The 25,830-nt window shown below is 44.0% G+C and overlaps 1 protein-coding gene across 1 annotated transcript; it reads left to right on the top strand.

The window, feature by feature from the left end:
* Positions 1-4,573: 4,573 nt before the first annotated feature.
* On the top strand, positions 4,574-7,003 carry LOC129825908 (uncharacterized). The gene is made up of 4 exons (XM_055886019.1): positions 4,574-4,809; positions 4,893-5,289; positions 5,350-5,428; positions 5,579-7,003. Exons 1-4 carry the CDS (start codon positions 4,574-4,576, stop codon positions 6,613-6,615), a joined length of 1,749 nt encoding a protein of 582 aa, XP_055741994.1. The 3' UTR covers positions 6,616-7,003.
* Positions 7,004-25,830: the final 18,827 nt, after the last annotated feature.

The following is a 25,830-nucleotide window of genomic DNA, read 5'->3' on the forward strand; positions in this document are numbered from 1 at the left end:
CAGAGTGAAGTATTACAAGGTTGCCTGGTTGTATTTCCGAAGACAAATCTTACTTTTTCTCAACCCCAAAAAAGCTGACTGCTCTGGCACGTATCTTTACGTGTACTGTCATTTTTTCCATTCAAATGAATCTGTTCCAGCAATAGAAAATGATTCTGTGTGGTGCCAGTTTCAGAAACTCCACCTCAAATCATAGACAGCTTTGGTTTAAAAAAGAGAAAACGTCATCTTGGCAAGTAAAATCATGTTAACACCCCTCCCCACAGACTGGTGGAGGACTATCAAATTGGAAACACTGATGAAAAAAAACGCCTTCTTTCAGCTGCGCAATCACCTCTTCAATATCAAACCCAATATCCCCGATCACACAGCGCTCACTACCTCTGTTCAACAGGAGCTAGGTGCCAATGAAGGTCCTCAACTGCAAGACAGGGGCCATGTGCAATGCCCTGTGGGATGACCGGAGTCACAGTGGGAGTTGCATCTCAGAGGGAAAGGAGAGCAGCATTGGTGAAACTCCTGTATTGATGTGTTTGACAGTAACATCTGTACTGCTATTGATCTGCTTATTGACTGCTAACTCTGCCCGCCCACTTTCTCTGGAGGCACACAAAGCACTGCTGGTAATTGCACATGCATGCAAAAAAGATACTACATGCAATAACAGGCAAATACACAATCATACAAAAAGTCACAATGACACAATAACAGAAGAAACGAGACACACTGTAATAGCAGGCTATCAAACAACAAAGGATATGAAGGCGATGAACACATCAAGGGAAATACATGGAAGGTAAAGAGAAATGTTGTGAGTGCATCAGGAATTAGATGTTAGAGGTTATTTAAGCAAAAGTCCCAGTAAGAGCCTCTCTACAGATGTCCCCTTAACTCAAAACAACAGTGTCATCCCCGCCCCCACAGTCAACTATTTTACCCACTTCCCCATTCTGCAAATGAGTCTCAGAGGAAGGAGGGCTGCATTTTCCAACGCATAGCTACTGGTCTGAGAGAAACAGCGTGATTAGGCAAAAGTGAAATTGGAGCAGCAATGGAATTACACAATTTCAAGTGATGTGGAGCCAGAGAGATCAAAAGAGTAGAAAAAGAATGAGGGTGAAAATGCAAAAAGGAAGAGTGAGACACAGTAATGAGTAAAGGAAGAAAAAGATTCTCCCATACTGCATGCTTGACAGCACACATTGCCTCCTGCTGGGCATCAGCTCAAAATACCCTCCTCAACCCCAACAGGCGCCACATCAGCTCTCACAGTGACACAGAACGCCAGGGCCATGCAGTACCTCGTACTACATTACTAGAGTTACATACAGTGCCTTCTGAAAGTATTCACACCCCTTGACTTTTTCCACATTTTGTTGTGTTACATTGAGATTTTGTGTCACTGGCCTACACACAATAACCCACAATGTCATAGTGGAAATATGCTTTTACAAATTAATTACAAATGAAAAGCTGAAATGTATTGAGTAAATAAGTATTTAACCCCTTTGTTATGGGAAGCCTAAATACCTTCAGGAGTAAATAAGTTGCATGGACTCACTATATGTGCAATAATAGTGTTTCACATGCTTTTTTAATGACACCTCTCATCTCTGTACCCCACACATACAATTATCTGTAAGGTCCCTCAGTCGAGCAGTGAATTTCAAACACAGATTCAATCACAAAGACCAGGGATGTTTTCCAATGCCTCGCAAAGAAGTGCACCTATTGGTAGATAGGTAAATACAATGAAAGCTGACATTAAATATCAATTTGAGCATGGTGAAGTTATTATTTACACTTTGGATGGTGTATCAATACACCCAGTCACTACAAAAACACAGGCATCCTTCCTAACTCAGTTGCCGGAGAGGAAAGACACCGCTCAGGGATTTCACCATGAGGCCATTGGTGACATTAAAACAGTTACAGAGTTAATGGCTGTGATAGGAGAAAACTGAAAATGGTTAAACAACATTGTAGTTACTCCACAATACTAACCTAAATAACAGTGAAAATAAAGTTAGCCTGTACAGAATACAAATATTCCAAAACATGCATCCTGTTTGCAATAAGGCACTAAAATAAAACTGCAAATAATGTGGCAAAGAATTCACTTCATGTCCTGAATACAAAGCATTATGTTTGGGGCAAATCCATCACAACACATCACTGAGTACCACGCTTCATATTTTCAAGTATAGTGGCAGCTGCATTATGTTATGAGTATGCTTGTCATCGGCAAGGACTAGGGAGGTTTTTAGGATAAAAAGAAACGGAATAGAGCCAAACACAGTCATAATCTTAGAGGAAAACCTGGTTCAGTCTGCTTTCCAACAGACACTGGGAGACAAATTCAGCTTTCATCAGAACAATAACCTAAAACACAAGGCCAAATGTGACCCGATTCAGGAAACTAGGCATATGTCGCAAGTCACAGGAGAGCTGTTTAAAAATATATTTTTTATCAAAATGCATTTTTTGGCAGAAATGCCTTCTCGAACATGTGAACTTTCATGTGCCTTAATATCAAACTTGTATGCCATCTGTAATAACACAAATAAAATTGTGAAATTACGTGCCTTGTTGGTGTAGCCACAGAAACAGTAACAACCTTCCCGCTAGCCATGACTGGCTGAGATAATGAGTGGGCTGGACATGCCGAGAGATGAGTTTGGATTGGTCTACCATATAGCACACGTCTGTCTATTGGAGCTGGTCAGTATGTTGAGGTAATTGTGTCGAACCTTGCCTAGTAAAACTGCATAAATCTAATGTCAAGTTAAAATGTACTGTTAACTAGCTAATATTAGATGGCTGGCTCGCTAGCTAATGTTATGTGTATGCTCTCCACTTTCTGGAGGACCGAGTTTTGAAATCACCAGTCTGGAATACATTGTCAAACTAAGGCAACCATGCACGGCATCAGACAGGGGATGCATCCAACCATGATGTATACTGGTAAGATTTTCAGTTATTACACATTTCTAATTTTGACAAAGTGGTTTCATTTAAAGTGTACTGTTAGCTAGCTAACATTAGCTGGCTGGGTCGCTAGCTAACGTTATGTGTATGATCTTATTCTTCGTATCTCAGACACATTTGCTTGACTAGTTATAGCGATAGAACCTGGCGGTTAGCTACCTGCAGATTCATGCAGTGTAGTAACGTCATGATTTGTGATGATGGTCTATTGTTTAGCTAGCTAGCTAGCTACCTGTCTTAACAAAAGACTCCACTCTAATTTTGACAAAGTATTTTCATTTCAAGTTAAAGCTGGCTGGCTCACTAACTAACATTACGTCATGCATTGGGATTCATTGTTTACCTAGCTAGCTATCTAGATACATTTCTTAACAAAAGACTCTCATCTTAGTGTGCCAGAGTGCAGAATAACTGATGCACCCGTTGAATATGTACGGTGTCAGTAAATGTCGGCAACAAAGCGTAATTCAAACAGGTACAGTCACCAACGCTCTGGATAAAGTGAAAAAAGCCTAACCAGCTCTGCTGGGGTGAGTAAAATGGTCAGAGTGGGGTGTTCTCTCATTATGGGTCTGGAAGTAGCTAGCCAATGTTTGCCAGTTAGCTTGGGTGCTTGACTGTAGTTGTGAGATCAGAGCTTTCGGAACAACCCTAGTTATTGGCCATTGTACGCTGTGAACGCGAAACCACAGAGCTGTTCTCTCTCTCTCTTAGATGTCTGGAAGTAGCTGGCAAGTAAGTACCCTCAAAAGAGATGGGTGGGGCTAAGGCTTAAGAGGGAGTGAACAATGCTGAATGGGTGTAGACAAAGAAGGGCTCTCCAACAGAAGCCCAATAGTAGTACCATAACATTGAAAGACGGTTATCTGTGAGTGAGTTTACAAGTTGATCAACTTTCAAAGCAGAATTACTTTCCCATTGTTTCCTCAAATTATATACCATTTTGTAGCTCTGAGTCTCTACTTTTATCCAATGTAAAAAAACTGAAATTCAAATGTTGCTACATAAGACAAAATCCAGGTGGTGAGTCACAAATATACACTGGATGTCACACTCTGATCTGTTTCACCTGTCTTTGTGATTGTATCCAACCCCCTCCAGGAGTCGCCCATCTTCCCCATTATACCCTGTGTATTTCTACCTGTGTTCTCTGTTCGTCTGTTGCCAGTTCGTCTTGTTCGTTCAAGTCAACCAGTGTTTTGTGTCTCAGCTCCTGCTTTGTGTCTCAGCTCAGCTCCAGTCTCTATTTTCTCGCCCTCCTGGTTTTGACCCTTGCCTGTCTTGACTCCGAGCCCGCCTGCCTAACCACTCTGCCTGCCCCTTACCCTGAGCTTGCCTGCCGCCCGGTACCGTTGCCCCACCTCTGGTTTACTGACACCTGCTGGAATATTTGCCCTGTCTATTGCCTGCCCCTGTTGGAATATTAAACTATTGTTAATTCGACGTGATCTGCATCTGGGTCTTACCTTCATACCTGATTGTACGAACTGGCCATGGTTGATCCAGCAGACCCAAACCAGCTGCGCAACGCCATCTCCTCCCAAGGAGTCTACATTGTAGGCATGAGGAATTGTTTTGTGGGCTGATGGAGGGGGTCCAGACATTGGCTGAGCGCCATGACCGGGTGTTGGACATGCTGCTGGAGCAATTCCGCGGGTCATCTGGGGGGCAGCCTGCCACGGTGGTAACCCCATCGCCCCTCAGCATCTCGGCGGTTAGCAGCGCCGCCCCACCGGCCACTCCACCTTCCCGGGAGCCCTGGTTACCTCCTCCGGAACGCTTTAATGGAGAGCCGAGCACCTGTCAGGCGTTTCTAGCTCAGTGTGACCTCATTTTCAAGCTTCAGCCCTCATCCATCCAGATCGCTCCAAAATAGCCTACCTCATTACGCTGATTTCTGTTAGGGCTCTCACCTGGCCTACCGCCATATGGGACCAGCAGCCGGCCATATGCGCAAGCCTGGAGGGGTTCGTGGTAGAGGTGAGGAAGGTCTTTGATGCTCCGTTCTCCGGGAGAGAAGCTGCCCGGAATCTCATCCAGCTCCGGCAGGACGCCTGCACTGTGGCCGACTACGCGGTGGATTTCCATACGTTGGCAGCGGAAGCACTGTTCGACATGTTCCTGCACAGCGTCTCGGAGGAGGTTAAGGATGAGCTTGCGACTTGGAAGCTACCCACAGATTTTGACTCCCTCGTCGCTTTGACCATCCACATCGATGGGCGATTGCTGGAACGACGGATGGAGAGGAAAGTCGATTTCACTCGCACATCCAGGGATTCCACCCCGCCTCCGAGTCATCCCGTAGGTCCCCGATGGTCCCGTGGCTGAGGGCACCTGAGAGTTCCCGACCTTCCTCGAAAGTCACAGAGGAGGGCCGAGGCACTGTTTCCCGAGGGCTGTCGCCAGCAGAACGGCAACACCTGGATCAGCGCAAGGAGCTGTCTGTATTGTGGGACTTTTGGTCATTTTGTGTCCTCGTGCCCGGTAAAAGACCAGGCTTGCCGGTAGGAGCGAGTACTCTGGTGGGCCATATGGGGAACTATTCTGCTTCCCTTACTCGCACCCATTTTCATGTCATTCTTCTCTATAGGTCGGGTCACCCATAACACCACTCCCATCAACCTACATGTGTCAGGGAATCACAGTGAGACCATTCAGTTCCTGCTCATCAAGTCCCCCCAGATCCCATGGTTTTGGGATTCTCCTGGCTCCAGCGACACAACCCACTCATCAACTGGTCTACAGGTGCCATCATGGGCTGGAGTCCGTTCTGCCACGCCCATTGCTGAAGTTGGCGCAACCTGCCCGGGACGTCTTCCTGGGTCCTCGGAGGTGGTTCAGGATCTCTCCGCCATTCCCGCGGAGTACCAGGCTCTCCGGGAGGTGTTCAGCAAGTCCCGGGCCACTTCCCTTCTGCCGCACTGCCCCTATGACTGCGGGATTGACCTTCTCCCTAGCACCATGCCGCCCCAAGGGAGTCTGTACTCGCTGTCTGGACATGAAACCAAGGCTATGGAAGACTACATTGGGGACTCCCTAGCAACTGGATTTATCCGTCCCTCTTCCTCTCCCGCTGGCGCAGGGTTCTTCTTCATGGAGAAGAAGGACAAGACCCTGCACCCATGCATTGACTACCGGGGTCTCAATGACATCACTATAAAGAACTGTTATCCGCTACCACTCATTTCCTCGGCCTTCGAGCCACTCCAGGGGGCCACTGTGTTCTCCAAGCTGGATCTACGTAACGTCTACCACCTGGTGCGGATACGAGAGGGGGACAAGTGGAAGACCGCCTTCAACGCGGCCAGTGGCCACTACGAATATATGGTCATGCCCTTTGGCCTCACCAACGCCCCTCCTGTGTTCCAGGCTCTGGTGAATGATGTTCTCCACAACATGCTGAACCGGTTCATCTTCGTCTATATTGATGACATCCTCGTCTTCTCCCGCTCCCCCCAAGAACACGTGCTCCATGTCCGGCAGGTTCTCCTTGCGCCTTCTGGAGAACCAGTAGCGGAAAAGTGCGAGTTCCATCGCTCCACCATTCCCTTTCTGGGCTACATCATCTCTGCTGGGAGCGCCAAGATGGATCCCGAGAAGGTGAAAGCGGTGGTGGATTGGCCTTAGCCTACGTCCAGGGTACAGCTGCAACGGTTCTGGGGGTTCGCCAACTTTTATCGGGGTTACAGCACCCTGGCTTCCCCCCTGTCTGCCCTCACCTCTACCAAGGTTCCGTTCATGTGGTCCACGGCCGTGGACCGGGCATTCCGGGACCTTAACCTCTCTAGGGTACGTGGGATGGTAGCGTCCCACCTCTTCAACAGCCAGTGAAACTGCAGGGCACCAAATTCAAAACAGCAGAAATCCCATAATTAAAATTCCTCAAACATACATGTATTTTACACCATTTTAAAGATACACTTGTTGTAAATCCAGCCACAGTGTCTGATTTCAAAAAGGCTTTATGACGAAAGCAAACCAAACGATTGTGTTAGGTGAGTGCCTTTTCACAGAATAACACAGCCATTTTTCCAGCCTAAGAGAGGATTCACAAAAAGCAAAAATATAGATCAAATGAATCACTAACCTTTGATCATCATCATCAGACGACACTCAGAGGACTTCATATTACACAATACATGTATGTTTTGTTCGGTAAAGTTCATATTTATATCAAAATATCTGAGTTTACATTGGCGCGTTACATTCAGTAGTTCCAAAACATTCAGTGATTTTGCAGAGAGCCACATCAATTTACAGAAATACTCATTATAAATGTTGATGAAAATACAATGCAACTGCTATGGCTGATTTCAAAAAAGCTTTACGGAAAAAGCAAACCATGCAATAATCTGAGGTCAGCGCTCAGAGCCTAATCAAGACAAAAATATATCCGACATATTGTGCAGTCAACAGAAGTCAGAAATAACATTATAAACATTCACTTACCTTTGATGATCTTCATCAGAATGCACTCCCAGGAATCCCAGTTCCACAAAAAATGTTTGGCTTGTTCAATAATGTCCATCATTTATGTCCAAATTCCTCCTTGTTGTTCTAGCGTTCAGTAAACTTTCCAAACTCACGATGCGCGGGCAAGTCCAGCGGAAAGTACGGACGAAAGGTTTAAAAAGTTTTATTACAGTCCGTAAAAACATGACAAACGAAGTATTGAATCAATCTTTAGGATGTTTATAACATAATTCTTCAATATTGTTCCAACCGGAGAATTCCTTTGTCTTCAGAAGTGCGATGGAACAGAGCTCGCTCTCACATGAACGCGCATGATCAGCGCATGTTCAGCTCATGGTAGACCTTACTCAATCCCCTCTCATTCGGCCCCAGACAAGGCTTTAAAGACTGTTGACATCTAGTGGAAGCCTTAGGAAGTGCAACATGAACAATATCCCACTGTATCTTCAATAGGAGCTGAGTTGAAAATCAACCAACCTCAGATTTCCCACTTCCTGGTTGGATTTTTTCTCAGGTTTTTGCCTGCCATATGAGTTCTGTTATACTCACAGACATCATTCAAACAGTTTTAGAAACGTCAGAGTGTTTTCTATCCAAATCTACTAATAATATGCATATTCTAGCTTTTATTGCTGAGTAGCAGGCCGTTTACTCTAGGCATGCTTTTCATCCGGACGTGAAAATCCTGCCCCCTACCCCAAAGAAGTTAAACACCGCTTCACCACAGCTCCAATCCTGGTTCATCCGGACCCTTCCCGTCAGTTCGTGGTGGAGGCCGACACTTCGGATGTCGGAGTGGGGGCTGTTCTGACCCAACGTTCTGCCCTGGACCTTAAGCTGCATCCCTGCGCCTTCTTCTCCCACCGCCTCAGCGCTATGGAGAGGAATTACGATGTGGGGGATCGGGAGCTTCTCACGTGAAGATGGCATTGGAGGAATGGAGGCACTGGCTCGAAGGGGCGGAACATTCGTTCATTGTGTGGACCGACCATAAAAACCTGGAGTATCTCCGCACCACCAAGCGCCTCAACTCCAGGCAGGCAAGATGGGCCCTGCTGTTTACCCGGTTCAACTTTTCCCTCTCCTACCGGCCGGGGTCCAAGAACGTCCAGCCGGATGCCCTGTATCGCCGCTATAACCATCCTTCCCACCTCGTGCCTGGCGAAGGCACTCAGCTGGGGTATCGGGAAACAGGTCTGGGAGGCACAGCGGTCTCAGCTGCACCCTGGGGGGGGCCAGATAACCGGATGTTCGTGCCTGATGCTGTCTGCTCTGCTGTCCTGGAGTGGGCCCATTCCTCCAGGCTTGCCTGCCACCCGGGCTCTCGGTGGACCCTGGCCTTCGTGCGACAATGCTTTTGGTGGCCTACCATTGTTCATCGCTGCCTTTGTCGCCGCCTGCACGGTCTGTGCACGGAACCAGACCCCTCGACAAGCTCCGGCTGGCCTCCTCCAACCTCTGCCTGTCCCTCATCGCTCCTGGTCTCACATCTCCCTGGACTTTGTCACGGGTCTCCCCCCGTCTGATGGCAACACCGCCATCCTGACTGAGGTGGATCACTTTTCCAAGGCTACCCACTTCATTCCTCCCCAAGTTACCCTTTGCCAAGGAGAAGGCCCAGCTCATGGTGCAGCACGTCTTCTGGCTCCATGGACTGCCCGTGGACATAGTCTCCAACCGCGGCCCTCAGTTTTTGTCCCGGTTCTGGAAGGCGTTCTGCACCCTCATTGGGTCGTCGGCCAGCCTGTCCTCCGGGTTCCACCCCCAGTCTAACAGCCAGTTGGAGCGAGCCAACCAGGACCTCGAGACCACCCTGCGCTGCCTGGTCTCCGCCAACCCCACCACCTGGAGCCATCAGCTGGTGTGGGTGGAATACGCCCGCAACACCATTCCCTGCTCTGCCACGGGCCTATCACGTTTGAGTGTCCCCTGGAGTATCTGCCCCCGCTCTTCCCTGATCAGGAAGAGGAGGTCGGCATACCTTCTGTCCAGATGTTTGTCCGCCGCTGTCATCGTACCTGGAGGAGCCGGTCGGCCCTCCTCAAGACCACCTCCAGGTATCAAAGTCAAGCGGATAGCCATGAATTCTTATCTAACTAAGATATATTAGTGTTTTATTTTTCATAAATTCTCTACAAATGTGAGAATTACAATATTTTGTGTAGAACATTGAATAAAAAGGACAATTAAATGAATTACAATCCCACCTTGTAACACAACAAAATGTGGAAAAAGGGGTTTGAATCCTTTACAAATGCACTGTATGTGTGAACTGGAGGTTTAACCATTGAAAAGCTTTGTGCATCACACAAACAGTCCCCTCTCACTCCCTCTCTCTCCCCCTCTCTATTTCCCGCCTCCGATCCTTCATTAGGACCCTCACATCTCACAGGCGTTTTCACACTTTGATGTTGGTGCGCTCAGTGCTCACTTCTCACACACAAGCCTTTTGAGCTGGAGACCGGAGCTCGCTAAATGGCGCGTGAAAAAAAATTGCGACACACACCCCAACCGAACCTGATAACAAATCACGGAGATGAGAAACTATCGCATTACCATAGCAACCGTCAGGCACGCAGCCGGAGGGCTGGGGGACAGCAGTAAAATAAAAAGAGAGGGTGGGAAAGAAAGGGATGGAAAGAATAAGAGGGAGGAGAGAGTGAAGCGGGCAAGGGATGGAAAGACAGAGATGAGATAGAGACGAAGAATGAGAAATGTAGGGGAGAACAGTGAAGAGAGAGTGATGGTTAGATGCAGTGTTTACCAGATGAGTAAAGTGGTGGAGGAAAGCTATAGAGAGCTAATGTGTGTCAGTAGGACTGTGAACAGGACAGTGTTAATACCTACGCTACAGTATGGTGTCACATTGACACGCTCCACTACACCATTCCCTCCTGACACTGTCTGTTCTAACCTCTAATGAGTGTTAATCATAATTCCAGCTAAAAACCACTGCAGTTCTCTCCATGGCTTCTGATGAGTGATGTGATTTATTGGGGTACTAAACTCTGATGACCTCTCTCACTAGACATCAGAGACCAGGACTATAGCTGTAGCTTATATAAGGGCTACGAAGAGACCGACTTTCTGGTTCCTGGTCAATGTTATGGTCATGTTCGTTTTGTTTGTTGCTCTTGCATCATCCTTTTCATGAAGTAATGACCTCATCGGAGCTCCTGCTCTATAAAAACGTGTTGTACATGTGACACAAGAGGTTCTCTAAGAGAGTGCACGGGGCCATGTTGCTGCATGGCATATATCAAAACTGCAGTTGTAGCACTCGGCACACTGCCCATGAAAAACCACACAACATCTCTGAAATCCCCACCTTCCAGTGGCAGCTGGAGGCAGGCCGGGGGAGAGTGTGGAGGAGAGGGGGATGCCGTGGATCAGCTAAATGTGAGCATCTGGAGCAGCGGGCTCTGCCGCCTACAGCCCTCCGGCTCAGAGTGGCAGTGCCAACGCAGCCGTAGACACAAGCCACCACCGCCGTGTTTATTTTTACACCAGCTGGTGACCAAACAGGAGCCGGCGGAGGCGGCCAAGCCATTCACGGACCCAACAATATGTGGAAAATGGGAGGAGGGACGGAGGGTGGGGAGAGAGAGAAAGAAAAATAGAGAGAAATAGAGAGGGCCGGACATGGAGCCCTGGGAGCGGGTGGCCGGCTCTCAAGTCACTATGTCCCGCCACTGGAGGCCAGAACAACGGGCAGGACTACTGGAAGATGGAAGAGGTTCAACCAGAGGTTCAGAATGGTAGTGAAAAAGAGACATTTGCGTAGTGTAATGAACCACAGAACTACATTTAGTATATCTAATTGCTGAACCATATTACGTTAAATATTACTTCTAGTGCAATATCACTTCTCACTAGGGTTGCAAAGGGAGGGTAATTTACTGAAAAAAACTTTCTAAGCTTACCAGTAAACTACCACAATTTTGGTATCGTTCAACGATTTTATGTAATCTATCACAAGACATCTAGTGGCCCTTTTGGGTACTTGAGATTATCACAGGGGTCCTAAATGTGGCCCTATCACATATAAGACATAATTAAATAAGAGGTATTTTTTTCAAATGGAATGACAAAGCTGTAAAACATTATCCTAAATATAAACCATCAAATGAGTGAATATCATTGGTGTTTAATATAAGGGTTTCAGCAGATATAAAATATGAATACTATACGTTAATATATATTTTTAAATAAGTTATTCAAGTATAAATTACCAAAGTTATGATAAACTGCCATAGATTTTCTGTAATTACCTAAATTACTGTAGATTCCGGTAGCTTTGGAAAATTACCGGTAGCTTTGCAACCCTACTTTTCATTAACCAATCACAAATAAAATATTTTAGAACGACTAATAACTAACTGTGAACGGTAGTTATCTATAATAACTGGATAGTGAAACCATTAAGACTATATATTTGATCAAAATCATTGATGCAATGCATTTAATTAAAACCACAACTATTTGTTTCATTCAAGGCACAAGCACAAAAAGGGGGACAGCACATTTATTCTCCTGACTGCATGAAAAGGATGCAAACCAATAGCCTATAAAGCAGATAACATGACAGACGGATGGATATAGGGAGAGCTGGCAGGCATGGGTGCGTGTGTGCACCGGCATTGTTTGTGAGTGTGTGTCTGTTTTCTCCCTTACCCCCCATCGTCAGTTTCTGGGGCTAAGACAAATTTGAGACGCATGCAAATGAGTCTAGCTGCTGGAGAGACCAGAGGTAGGCGTCTCATACGGCAAAAGGCTTTAATATGTATACAAAAAAACATTTACTATACCGATAATACATTTCATATGATATCAAAATGCACTACTGGCACATCCTTCTTTGAGAAATGATGTTGACCTCAGAGTATTCACATAATTCCATTATCTCCCTAAGCGATTCAAAAAGTGACATTTGAACGCGGACCAAAAGAAATGCAATAATGAAGCAAAATAAACCATTTATGTGTTGGATACATTATTCAAGTTATAGCTATAATAAATCTATTACACTATGTAATGTTAAGAGTACTAATACAATTACAGCACGATATATCACATTCTAATTTAGGATTCAGATAAGCTCAGTTACTCCGAGGATTTGTGTAGGCTACATTCAGCATATAGAGGGATTATTAGTCCCTACAATTGTGCATGCTTGGAGGGTGGCATACTTTTGAGGGAGTGTGCTGTGTATAAACTTATTCTAGAGACGCTGTGTGTGTGTGTGTGTGTGTGTGTGTGTGTGTGTGTGTGTGTGTGTGTGTGTGTGTGTGTGTGTGTGTGTGTGTGTGTGTGTGTGTGTGTGTGTGTGTGTGTGTGTGTGTGTGTGTGTGTGTGTGTGTGTGTGTGTGTGTGTGTGTGTAGTAGTAAGTTTGCGTCTTAGTGTGTCTGTGTACACTAGCTGATGGAAGTAGGTGCACCATAGGAGCAGAGTTTGCTCAAGCTGTCAAGGATAAGATGGGATTCACTCCAGGGACAGCACATCTGTACATATGTCAGAATTACAGCCTGCCTCTGCTGCCAAGTGCTGTACTGCAGATGAGCACATCCGTACAAGCATATATAGAGACACATACACATACTGTACACACACAGCCGCACAGAGGCTTTCATACACATTTATGTAAGACCACACACAAGCACACATCCGCAAACCACAGTATAGTACCAATTCCTCCATCAAAACACACACATTTCTTCACGTTTCAATATGTTACAAAGTGGGATTAAAATATATTTCATTATATATTTTTTGTCAACAATCTACACAAAATATTCTAATTTAAAAGTAAAATATTTTTTTTAAATATGAAAAATCCATAACTAAAATATAGTCGTTGCACAAGTATTCAGCCCCTTTGTTTAGGCAAGCTTAAATTAGTTCAGGAATACAATTTGGCTTAACATATCACATAATAAGTTACATGGACTCACTCTGTGTGAAATAATAGGGGTTGACATTAATTTTTAATGAGTAACAGTTCCTGTCCTCCATACCAATTTTTATTTTAAATGTAACCTTTATTTAACTATGCAAGTCAGTTAAGAACAAATTCTTATTTACAATGATGTCCTACCGGGGAAAAGTGGGTTAACTGCCTTGTTCAGGTGCAGAATAACAGATTGTTATCTTGTCAGCTCAGGGATTCGATCCAGCAACCTTCAGTTAGTGGCCCAACGCTCTAACCACTAGGCTACCTGCCTCCCCAGGATACATAAAACATCTGTAAGGTCCCTTGGCAAAGTATTGAATTTCAAGCACAGATTCAACTACAAAGACCAGAGAGCCTTTCGTAACCTCATAAAGTGGGTAGTGATTGCCAGATGGGTAACAAAAACAAATTAGACATTGAAAATCTCTTTAACCATGGTCAAGTTCATCATTATGCTGTGGATGATGTTTTAAACCACCCAGACACATCAAAGACACAGTGCATTCGGAAAGTATTCAGACCCCTTGACTTTTTCTACATTTTGTTACGTTATAGCCTTATTCTAAAAATTAAAAATAAAAATTATTCCCTCATCAATCTACACACAATACCCCTTAATGACAAAGCAAAACAGGTTTTTAGAATTTTTTGCAAATGTATTAAAAATACAAAACTGAAATCCACATTTACAAAAGTATTCAGACCCTATACTCAGCAATTTGTTGAAGCACATTTGGCAGTGTAATCACAGCCTCGAGTGTTTTTGGGTATGACGTTACAAGTTTGACACCTGTACTTGGGGAGTTGCTCCCATTCTTCTCTGCAGATCCTCTCAAGTTCTGTCAGGCTGGATCGGGAGCTTTGCTGCACAGCTATTTTCATGTATCTTCAGAGAAGTTCGGTCGCGTTCAAGTCCAGGCTCTGGCTGGGCCATCAGAAGCCACTCCTGCATTGTCTTGGCTGTGTGCTTAGGGTCAATGTCCTGTTGGAAAGTGAACCTTCGCCCCAGTCTGAGTACTCTGCAGCAGGTTTTCATCAAGGGATCGCTCTGTACTTTTCTCTGTTCATCTTTCCCTTGATCCTGACTAGTCTCCCAGTCCCTGCCGCTGAAAAACATCCCCACAGCATGATGCTGCCACCATCATGCTTAACCATAGGGATGGTGCCAGGTTTCCTCCAGACATGATGCTTGGCATTCAGGCCAAAGAGTTCAATCTTGGTTTCATCAAACCAGAGAATCTTGTTTCTCATGGTATGAGAGTCCTTTTAAAGGCCTTTTGGCAAACTCCAAGCGGGCTGTCATGTGTCAGCCCTTCCCCAGATTTGTGCCTCGACACAATCCTGTCCCGGGGCTCTACGGACAATTCCTTTGACCTCATGGCTTGGTTTTTGCTCTGACATGCACTGTCAACTGTGGGACCTTATATAGACAGGTGTGTGCCTTTCCAAATCGTGTCCAATCAATTGAATTTACCACAAGTGGACGCCAATCATGTTTTAGAAACATCTCAATGACAATCAATGGAAACCAGATGCAAATAATATAAAATGTTATTTGTCACATGCGCCGAATACAACAAGTATAGACCTTACCGTGAAATGCTTACTTACAAGACCTTAACCAACAATGCAGTTGTAAGAAAATAGAGTTAAGAAAAGATTTACTAAATAAATTTAATTTAAAAAAGTAACACAATAAAATAACAATAATGAGGCTATATACAGAGGGTAATTGTTCAGCAGTCTTATGGCTTGGGGATAGAAGCTGTTAAGGAGCCTTTTGGACCTAGACTTGGCGCTCCAGTACCGCTTGTCGTGCGGTAGCAGAGAACAGTCTATGACTTGTGTGACTGGAGGTTTTGACAATTATTTGGGCCTTCCTCTGACACCGCCTCGTATGTACACACCTACTCATTCAAGGGTTTTTCTTTATTTTTACTATTTTCTACATTGTAGAATAATAGTGAAGACATCAAAACTATGAAATAACACATATGTAATCATGTAGTAACCAAAAAAGTGTTAAACAAAATATATTTTATATTTGAGATTCTTCAAAGTAGCCATCCTTTGCCTTGATGACAGCTTTGCACACTCTTGGTATGTGTTATTTCATAGTTTTGATGTCTTCACTATTATTCTACAATGTAGAAAATAGTAAAAATAAAGAAAAACCCTTGAATAAGTAGGTGTGTCCAAACTTTTGACTGGTACTGTAGGTCCTGGATGGCAGGAAGCTTGGCCCCAGTGATGTACTGGGACGTACGCACTACCCTTTATAGCGCATTACGGTCGGATGCCGAGCAGTTGCCATACCAGGCAACCTGTCAGGTTGCTCTCAATTGTGCACCTGACCTCAATTTCGAGTCTCATAGCAAAGGGTCTGAATACTTATGTAAATATGGTGTTTAAAAAATATATATATATACATACATTTGCAAAGATTTCTAAAAACCTGTTTTCACTTTGTCATTATGGGTTGTTGTATGTAGATTGATGAGGGGGGAAAAGTAATTAAATAAATTTTAGAATAAGGCTGTAACATAACAAAATGTGTAAAAAGGGAATTACCTGTAGAGCCGTCCTTCTGAACTGAGCAGCAGGACAGGAATGAAACTGCTCAGGGATGTTACCATGATTCCATTGGTTATTTTAAAACAGCTACAAAGTTAAATTGTCACACCCTGATGTGTTTCACCTGTCTTTGTGCTTGTCTCCACCCCCTTCTAGGTGTCGCCCATCTTCCCCATTATCCCTTGTGTATTTATACCGGTGTTCTCTGTTTGTCTGTTGCCAGTTAGTTTTGTTTTGTGAAACCTACCAGCGTTTGTTCCCCTGCACCTGTCTGTTCTTGCTCCTGTTTTCTAGTCCTTCCCAGTTTTGACCGTTCTGCCCTGGCCCTGAGCCTGCCTGCCGTTCTATACCTTGCCCCACCTTACTGGATTATTGACCCCTGCCTGCCCTGACCCTGAGACTGCCTGTCGTTCTGGACCTTCTGCACCCTCTCTGGATTACTGACCCCGGCCTGCCTTTGACCTGTCGTTTGCCTGCCCCTGTACTAGAAATAAACTTTTGTTTGGACAATAACTAAGAAGATAGTGAATGTTCCTGAGCGGCCAATTTACAGTTTTGACTTAAATCTGCTTGAAAATCTATGGAAAGATGTGAAAATTGCTTTCTAGCCATGATCCTCAACATCTTGAAAGAGCTTTAAGAATTTTGAAAATAATAATGTGCAAATATTGCACAATCCAGGTGTGCAAAGCTCTTACAGACTTACCCAAGATGACTCACAGCTGTAATCAATGACAAAGGTGTTTCTAACATGTATTAACTCAGGAAGCTGAATACAATGACAACATTTTAGTTATAAATGTTTCATTAATATAAAATATAGAGAGAGAATTTTTCTTCCACTTTGACATTACAGATAATTTTGTGTAGAAGGACAGTTAAATCAATGTTAATCCCACTTTGTAACACAATAAAATGTAAATAAATCCAAGAGGTCTGAATATTTTTGCAAAGACACACATATGCACAGACGCACACACACACACACACACACACACACACACACACACACACACACACACACACACACACACTGGTAGGTAGGTAGGACTACTGTACCAATGTAATTTAAAAGGTCTAGGTAAGGGAATCTGGATGGTATCCTGATATAAGGTCCTGCACCCCATCCATAATTCATAGACTTGGTTATTTACTGTTGCCGAGGTGCTAACACCAGTTCATTGTTCTAGCAGATGAAATGGTGAAGGCAGAATTTGAAGAGAAGGAGGAACCAAGAGAGAAGAAGATGGTAGGAGAGAGAAAGAGACAGCATAGACTGTAGGACATGCAGAATGAATACGAATAAGCTGGTGGCAATTTCAAAGATATATTTAATCACACCGATGCAGCAGTGCCCCTCAGAGAGAGCAGCCTCAGACTTCTCACCTACCTACTATAACCCTGAGGCCAAATAAGGCTCTATAACGGCATGCTCCTGATAGATAGACTGATATGAAATTATGTGTGATCTAAATGGCGCCCTATGATATATTATATCCCTGCATATGAAATTATACAGTCAGGTCCATAAATATTTGGACATCGACCAAGTTATGATTATTTTAGCTGTCGACCACAGCATATTGGAGATGAAATTAAATAATGAATATGAGCTGAATTTAACTTCAGGGTATTTACATCCAAATATGGTGAACGGTGTAGGAATTATAGCACTTTTTATATGTGCCCCCCCCCCCCCCCCCCCTTTATAAGGGACCAAAAGTAATTGGACAATTGGCTGCTCAGCTGTTCCATGGCCAGGTGTGTGTTGTTCCCTCATTAGTAAATTTACAAGTAAGCCGATAAAAGGTCTAGAGTTTATTTCAAGTGTGGCATTTGCATTTGGAATCTGTTGCTGTTAACCCTCAATATCCCTCAATATCCAAAGAGCTGTCACTGCCAGTGAAGCAAGCCATCATTAGGCTGAAAAATCTAAACAAACCCATCAGAGATAGCAAAAACATTAGGTGTGGCCAAATCAACTATTTAGTGCATTCTTAAAAAGAAAGAACACAATGGTGAGCTCAGGAACACCAAAAGGCCCAGAAGACCACGGAAAACAACTTTTTTATTTATTTATTTATTTTATTTTACCAGGTAAGTTGACTGAGAACACGTTCTCATTTGCAGCAACGACCTGGGGAATAGTTACAGGGGAGAGGAGGGGATGAATGAGCCAATTGTAAACTGGGGATTATTAGGTGACCATGATGGTTTGAGGGCCAGATTGGGAATTTAGCCAGGACACCAGGGTTAACACCCCTACTCTTACGATAAGTGCCATGGGATCTTTAATGACCTCAGAGAGTCAGGACACCCGTTTAACGTCCCATCCGAAAGACGGCACCCTACACAGGACAGTGTCCCCAATCACTGCCCTGGGGCATTGGGATATTTTTTAGACCAGAGGAAAGAGTGCCTCCTACTGGCCCCTTAACACCACTTCCAGCAGCATCTGGTCTCCCATCCAGGGACTGACCAGGACCAACCCTGCTTAGCTTCAGAAGCAAGCCTGCAGTGGTATTCAGGGTGGTATGCTGCTGGTGGATGACAGAAGAATTCTTTCCCTGGTGAAGAAAAAACACTTCACAATGGTTGGTAAGATCAAGAACACCCTCCAGGAGGTAGGCATATCTGTGTCAAAGTCAACAATCAAGAGCCGACTTCACCAGAGTAAATACAGAGGGTTTACCACAAGATGTAAACCATTGGTAAGCCTCAAAAACAGGAAAAACAGATTAGAGTTTTCCAAAAACATCTAAAAAGCCTGTACAGTTCTGGAACAACATCCCATGGACAGGTGATTCAAAGATCAACTTGTATCAGAATGATGGGAAGAGAAGAGTATTGAGAAGGGAACTGCTTATGATCTGAAGTATACCACCTCATCTGTGAAGCATGGTGGAGGTAGTGTTATGGCGTGTGCATGTATGGCTGCCAATGGAACTGGTTCCCTTGTATTTATTGATGGGGACTATTGACAAAAGCAGCAGGGTGAATTCTGAAGTGTTTAGGGTTATATTATCTGCTCAGATTCAGCCAAATGCTTCAAAACTCCTTGGACGGCACTTCACAGTACAGATGGCCAATGACCCGAAGCATACAGCCGAAAGCAACCCAATACTTTTTTAAGGCAAAGAAGTGGAATGTTCTGCAATGGCCAAGTCAATCACCTGACCTGAATCCAATTGAGCATACATTTCACTTGCTGAAGGCAAAACTTAAAGCAAAACTCCCCAAGAACAAGCAGGTACTGAAGACAGCTGCAGTAAAGGCCTGGCAGAGCATCACCAGGGAAGAAACCCAGCATCTGGTGATGTCTATGAGTTCCAGACTGTCATTGACTGCAAAGAATTTGCAACCAAGTATTAAATCTCACAATTTAATTTATGATTATGTTAGTTTGTCCAATTACTTTTGAGCCTCTAAAATTGGGGGACTATGTATAAAAATGGTTGTAATTCCTATACGGTTCATACAATAATTTTGACAAAACCCTTAAATTAAAGATGAAATTCTACACTTAAAGCACAACATGATTGTTTCCTTTCAGATCCATTGTGGTGGTGGAGAGCCAAAATTATGCAAATTGTGTCACTGTCCAAATACTTATGGACCTGACTGTATATGAAGTACTACGCTCCGCATCTATCCTGGTGCAGTGATAGAGGGGGCTGTAAACAGAAACAGAGTCGGGACATCAGACAGAGGAAGGTATGGTAGAGGGATGTGGGGGCATGCCTGGCACTGTTCCGGAACATATAGGGAAGGACACACCACACCTTCACTTTGTCCTCGTCAGGTTCCCTATATCTCTGCCCATGGGTGTCATCACTCTCCATTTCACCGAGGCAGCCATTCTGACACACAGTGACTGAGCACAACATGGAGCCTGACGACCCCACGGCAACTGCTGATTGATTGGTTGACTATAATGTGCATATGAATGATTGAGTAGAGGTGTGAAAGTCTTGTGTGTGTTAATTCACAAGTGTGTCTGTGTGTTTTGTGTTTGTATAGTGCAGGGGCTGGCAAAGGTGGCCCATTGTTTAAACCGCCTCGCAAAATATTTTGGGGGGGCCCCCAAAAGTTTTTAGGTTTAGTTTTTTGTTAGAAAAAAGATTGTAAAATCACCAGGGTTTCAGAAAAAAAATGGTTTTATTTAGGAAAGTATTCCCACAAATTAAAAAAAGACGTGATCATGTCTCAATGTAATCAAGGTATGAAGTTATTTTTCTTTTCAAATTCAATGTTATTTTGGACTTAGTTGTGGCCAATTTGCAGTGAACAAATTATTATAATTATGTTCCGGCCCCCAGACAAATCGCTCTGAAAAAAATCGGCACAGATGTTTAGGAGTCAGAAATCTGCCTACCACTGTCACGCCTGCTCCCGCTCTTTCCCCTGGCGCTCGAGGGCACCGGTCTCCCCAGCATTACACACTCCTGCCACCATCATTACGCAGGCCTGCTTCCCTCGTCACGCGCATCAGTGATGATTTGGACTCACCTGGACTCAATCACCTGTGTTATTTCCTTCCCTATATCTGTCTGTCCCCCAGCTCTGTTCCCCGCTTCCACATTAACGTTCATATGTTGTTTTGTTACCCGTGTGCTGGTGCTGTTCCTGTCTTGTTCCTTGTCTGTTCCTCATTAAATGTTTGACTCCCCGTACCTGCTTCTCCACTCCAGCGTCGGTCCTTACAACCCCTGGTGTAGCATGTGTATTGTGTCGGGTATTTGATGGTGTTTGACTAAGATGGTGTGTGAGAGACCGAAAGAAAACGGAACATCCATGTTTAGTATAAATCATTGAGTGAATGTGTGCTTGGCTGTGTGTAATAATGTTGCTGTGTGTGTCAGAGAGAGCGTGTGAATGCGCGTGTTCAGTTTATATCAGGGTGTGAATGTTTTCCATGACACTTCCTATGGCCGGTTTAGACTGGGCACTCTAATGAAATGTATATTGGCTCTGGGAGCTGGATGGAGCTGAGCGACTGTGAGTGAGTGAGCAAGGCTGAGCTTGACTGGTAATACTTTAACTCCCTCTAATAGAAAAGCCAGAGAATGGGAATGCTGTCACACAGCACGACTCTAATCAAATCACGTCTTCCTCAGCTCAGTTCTCTCCTCTAGCCCAAACCTGTACCAGCATTTCCTCCTGGTATAATGTCCCAATGCCCAGACATTACGCAACATGTCTGTATGTCAACATGTCTCTGTTCTTTACATACTGCTGGCATGATATACAGAGTACTAGCGTAGTACTGCCTTGATTCAAAGCAACCGTGCATGGTTTTAATAACAAGCCTCGCGTTACACTATGTTCATCATGATTGCATTACATTAAACGGTTAGCCAATTTACTTACGATTATTAAACTAATAGACAATCATGAGTGAATAGCATAGAATAAACAGGCGTCAGGTTGTATTCACAGTAATCTACTGTACGTGTCCATGACCTAATGTGCCTTAACTACCATTCTAGCACTGTGAGGAACTTCATTATGACTGGAAACAATTAGTGGGAGCAATATATGTAATGGGCTCTCAGCTTCCAACAGCACAGTCAATAGCCTGGAAATGGAAACACGTCTCTAATCACTAATGAGAAAATTGTGGAAGGGCAAAAAGGAGGGTGGGAGTCACTGGGGATACGAAGAACAGCTAAGCAGCAAGGGCCCTGACAGCCTACGATTGAAGAATACAAGTGTTGTGCTTTAAAACAATGCTAGTGTTGTGCTTTTTATACCAAGATGATAATCAAATTCACTGACAATCAGATTGGGAATGTCATCTTGGGTCAGAGGATGTCCTTTAACGGCAATAATGTATTAGTGGTATTATTCACTATAATCGCAGCATCGACTAAGGTTTTATCATTCCCTTTTCCATTCATTTACACCAGAAGAGGGTTGTGGTGGAAGTCTCATCAATGGAATCACTAAACGCAGCCAGCCCTACCTCAACAGGAGGGAATGCCAGAAAACAATACACAAAGGCAGAGTGAGAGAAAAGCACACCATGCACCTGTGAGTTAGTCAGAGTCTCCATTTTAAATGGTACACTACTTCCCCTACTTCCTCACATCTCCCCTGAAATCAATGCAAAGGAACACTCAAATTTCCTTCAAGCTATGGGCAATTTCTGCCTAGACTGCTACATAGTGGAAGGGTGTTTTATGGTCGTCAGGCCATTGCACCACAGGCTATGATTGGAAATGTAATAAGCAGGTCTGGGAAATAGCCCCTTGGTCTCTAGGTCTCCTTCTCGCTTTCTCTCTTGCTCTACGCCAGGGTTTATAAAACCAGGAGCCTCAACATGCCAGTAAATTAAACCGTCCTCTCCTAAGACTCCCTTCTCCCTAGGCTGGAAAAAACACAACAGTCTTTGAAATCAATGCGCTCATTAAGAATTTTGATGGCCTATATATATGGAGGTGGTATGCTATAAAAATAAATGGTGGTGTTTCAGCTTTGGTTCATCTTCATTTGCACGCCAATTGGTAAGCGGTGTTATTCCCCCTTGTGGCCTGACCCCCCTACACCTCCAAATCACAACCCGCCCTGTTTCCCTGGCGATACCACTCTGAATTATTGATGTTACCACAATGTTGTACTCCCCCCTCACCCCCTCCCCTCTACATAGTTGAATCTCCAGGCTCCTCTGGGTCTCCCAGGAACCCTCAGTGCTCACCGTCCTAGTGACAATATCTAATAAAGCAGTGCAAGAGGGGGGAGATGCAGCCTGACATTTAAATCAATTGCTTCCCTACAACTAGTCTATGATTAGAACCCATCTTTATTACCATCTTCACGGGATTGCCCAAGGCAACAAACAGGATTCTATCAGCATGAGAGGGACCAACAAATATATACATGAATCTCTGGGTATCTATCCTTTAAGGAAAGCAGAGAGTGGGGAATGAGGAAGTCTTAATATTGATATAGTCTAATGTGGTTATGTGCCTGGTGTTCATAGTCAAGCAGAAATAACTGTCTGGCTGTGTGACAGAAATGTTTTCATATACAGCATTTGTGTTTCCTCCCCTCTCTCTCTCTTCGGTAACAGTGTGTGTTAACATTGTGTGTGTTTAACACTGTGTGTGTGTGTGTTTGTGTGTGTGTGAACGAATGGCACATTCGTATGAGAATTTCAAAGGTCTCTGAATGCATGTTTTATCACTGTGCCTCAGAGGGGGGAGAGAGGGGGATCCTGCTATACAGCGGAACTCTCAGAGCCAGTCAGGGAAACCATGTGTGAAACGATAAATCAGACACACAAATTAAGGTATATAAACGACGATAAAGAAACACACACACATACTTTGGCAAAAACATTAGGGTTGCTTTAAACGCTGTGTGTTATTTTAGCCCTATGGAATCCAATTCCTCTAGCTGACATTACTGATCTTACCATAGACTACCTACCAACACATTCACAAATTCCACCAAGTCAAACACCTTAATAACGTTACTTGTGTAATCATTCCCAGTGTACCTGCAGTGGTACTCTTCAAGTGAAAGCACTGAGGTAAACAGAGAATAAAGCCTCATTTATCATTGTTAAAATCTATTATTCATCTCCCTCTCTCTCATGCTGTGAGCAACTGCAGCAAACAAAATAAACAGTGTTTTTTGGAAAGTATTCAGACCCCTTGACTTTTTTCACATTTTGTTACGTTACAGCCTTATTCTAAAATTGATTAAATCGTTTTTCCCCCTCATTAATCTACAGACGATACCCCATAATGACAAATAAAAAAGTGAAATATTACATTTACATAAGTATTCAGACCCTTTACTCAGTACTTTGTTGAAGCACCTTTGGCAGAAATTACGGCCTCGAGTCTTCTTGGGTATGACGCTACAAGCTTGGCACACCTGTATTTGGGGAGTTTCTCCCATTCTTCTCTGCAGATCCTCTCAAGCTCTGTCAGGTTGGATGGGGAGCGTCGCTGCACAGCTATTTTCAGGTCTCTCCAGAGATGTTCGATCGTGTTCAAGTCCGGGCTCTGGCTGGGACACTCTAGGGCCTTCAGAGACTTGTGCTGAAGCCACTCCTGCGATGTCTTGGCTGTGTGCTTAGGGTCGTTGTCCGGTTGGAAGGTGAACCTTCACCCCAGTCTCAGGTCCTGAGCGCTGAGCGCTTCCGTCTGGTCACTCTACCATAAAGGCCTGATTGGTAAAGTGTTACAGAGATGGTTGTCATTCTGGAAGGTTCTCCCATCTCCACAGAGGAACTGGAACTCTGTCAGAGTGACCAACGGGTTCTTGGTCAACTCCCTGACCAAGGCCCTTCTCCCCCGATTGCTCAGTTTGGCCAGGCGGCCATCTCTAGGAAGTCTTGGTGGTTCCAAACCTTTTCCATTTATGAATGATGGAGGCCACTGTGATCTTGGGGACCTTCAATGCAGCTCAAACACCCATGCATGCCCCACAAGACATGCCACCAGAGGTCTCTTCACAGTCCCCATGTCCAGAATAGACTATGGGAGGTGCACAGTACTACATAGAGCCATGACTACATGGAACTCTATTCCACATCAAGTAATTCATGCCAGCAGTGAAATTAGATTTAAAAAACAAATAGAAATACACCTTATGGAACTAATCAATCAAATTGTCACATGGGCTGAATACAACAGGTGTAGACCTTACAGTGAAATGCTTACTTACAAGCCCTTAACCAACAATGCTTTAAGAAGTTTTAAGGAAAAAATGTAAAAAAGTGTTAAGTATAAAAAGAAAGAAAATAAAAGTAACAAATAACTAAACAGCAGGAGTAAAATAACAAGCGAGGCTATGTACAGGGGGTACCGGTACAGAGTCAATGTGTGGGGGCACCGGTTAGTCGAGGTAATTGAGGTAATATGTACATGTAGGTAGAGTTAAAGTGACTATACATAGATTATAAACAGAGAGTAGCAGCAGCGTAAAAGAGGAGTCTCTGTAGCCCTTTGATTAGCTGTTCAGGAGTCTTATGGCTTGGGAGTAGAGGCTGTTAACTCTTTGGGCCAGGTGGGGCGCTGGTGACCCACCGCGACAACATCCGGTGAAATTGCAGAGTGTGAAATTCAAAATACAAAAATCGTGATATTAAACATTCATGAAAATACAAGTGTCTTACATCGTTTAAAAGCTTAACTTCTTGTTAATCCAAGCTCTTTGTCAGATTTCAAAAAGGCTTCACGGCGAAAGCATACCATGCGATTATCTGAGGACAGCGCCCAGCATACACCAGCATTAAAAACATTTTCCAAACCAGCAGAGGTGTCACAAAAAAACAGAAATAGTGATATAATAAATCACTTATCTTTGAAGATCTTCCTCTGTTTGCAATCCTAAGGGTCCCAGCTACACAACAAATGGTTGTTTTGTTCGATAAAGTCCTTCTTTATATCCCAAAAAAGTCAGTTTAGTTGGCGCGTTTGATTCAATAGTCCACCCGTTCCACTCATTCAACATGCAGACAAAGGAATCCGTAAAGTTACCAATAAACTTCGTCAAAACAAGTCAAACAACATTTCTAATCAATTCTCAGGTACCCTAATATGTAAATACACAATCAAATGTAAGACGGAATGTAGTATGTTCAATACCGGAGATAAAAAACGACTACAGTCAAAATGAAAGCCACCTTGAAAAACTACAACTACTAATTCATTTTTCAAAAAACAAGCCTGAAACCCTTTCCAAAGACTGTTGACATCTAGTGGAAGCCATAGGAACTCCAATCTGGGAGGAATTCCTTTGAATATCCCATAGACAAGCATTTGAATGGACTGTGACCTCAAAAAAAAATTCCAGATGGATTCTCCTCGGGTTTTTGCCTGCCACATCA

The sequence above is a fragment of the Salvelinus fontinalis genome, chromosome 28 (genome assembly GCF_029448725.1).
Source record: "Salvelinus fontinalis isolate EN_2023a chromosome 28, ASM2944872v1, whole genome shotgun sequence".
Lineage (NCBI taxonomy): Eukaryota > Metazoa > Chordata > Actinopteri > Salmoniformes > Salmonidae > Salvelinus > Salvelinus fontinalis.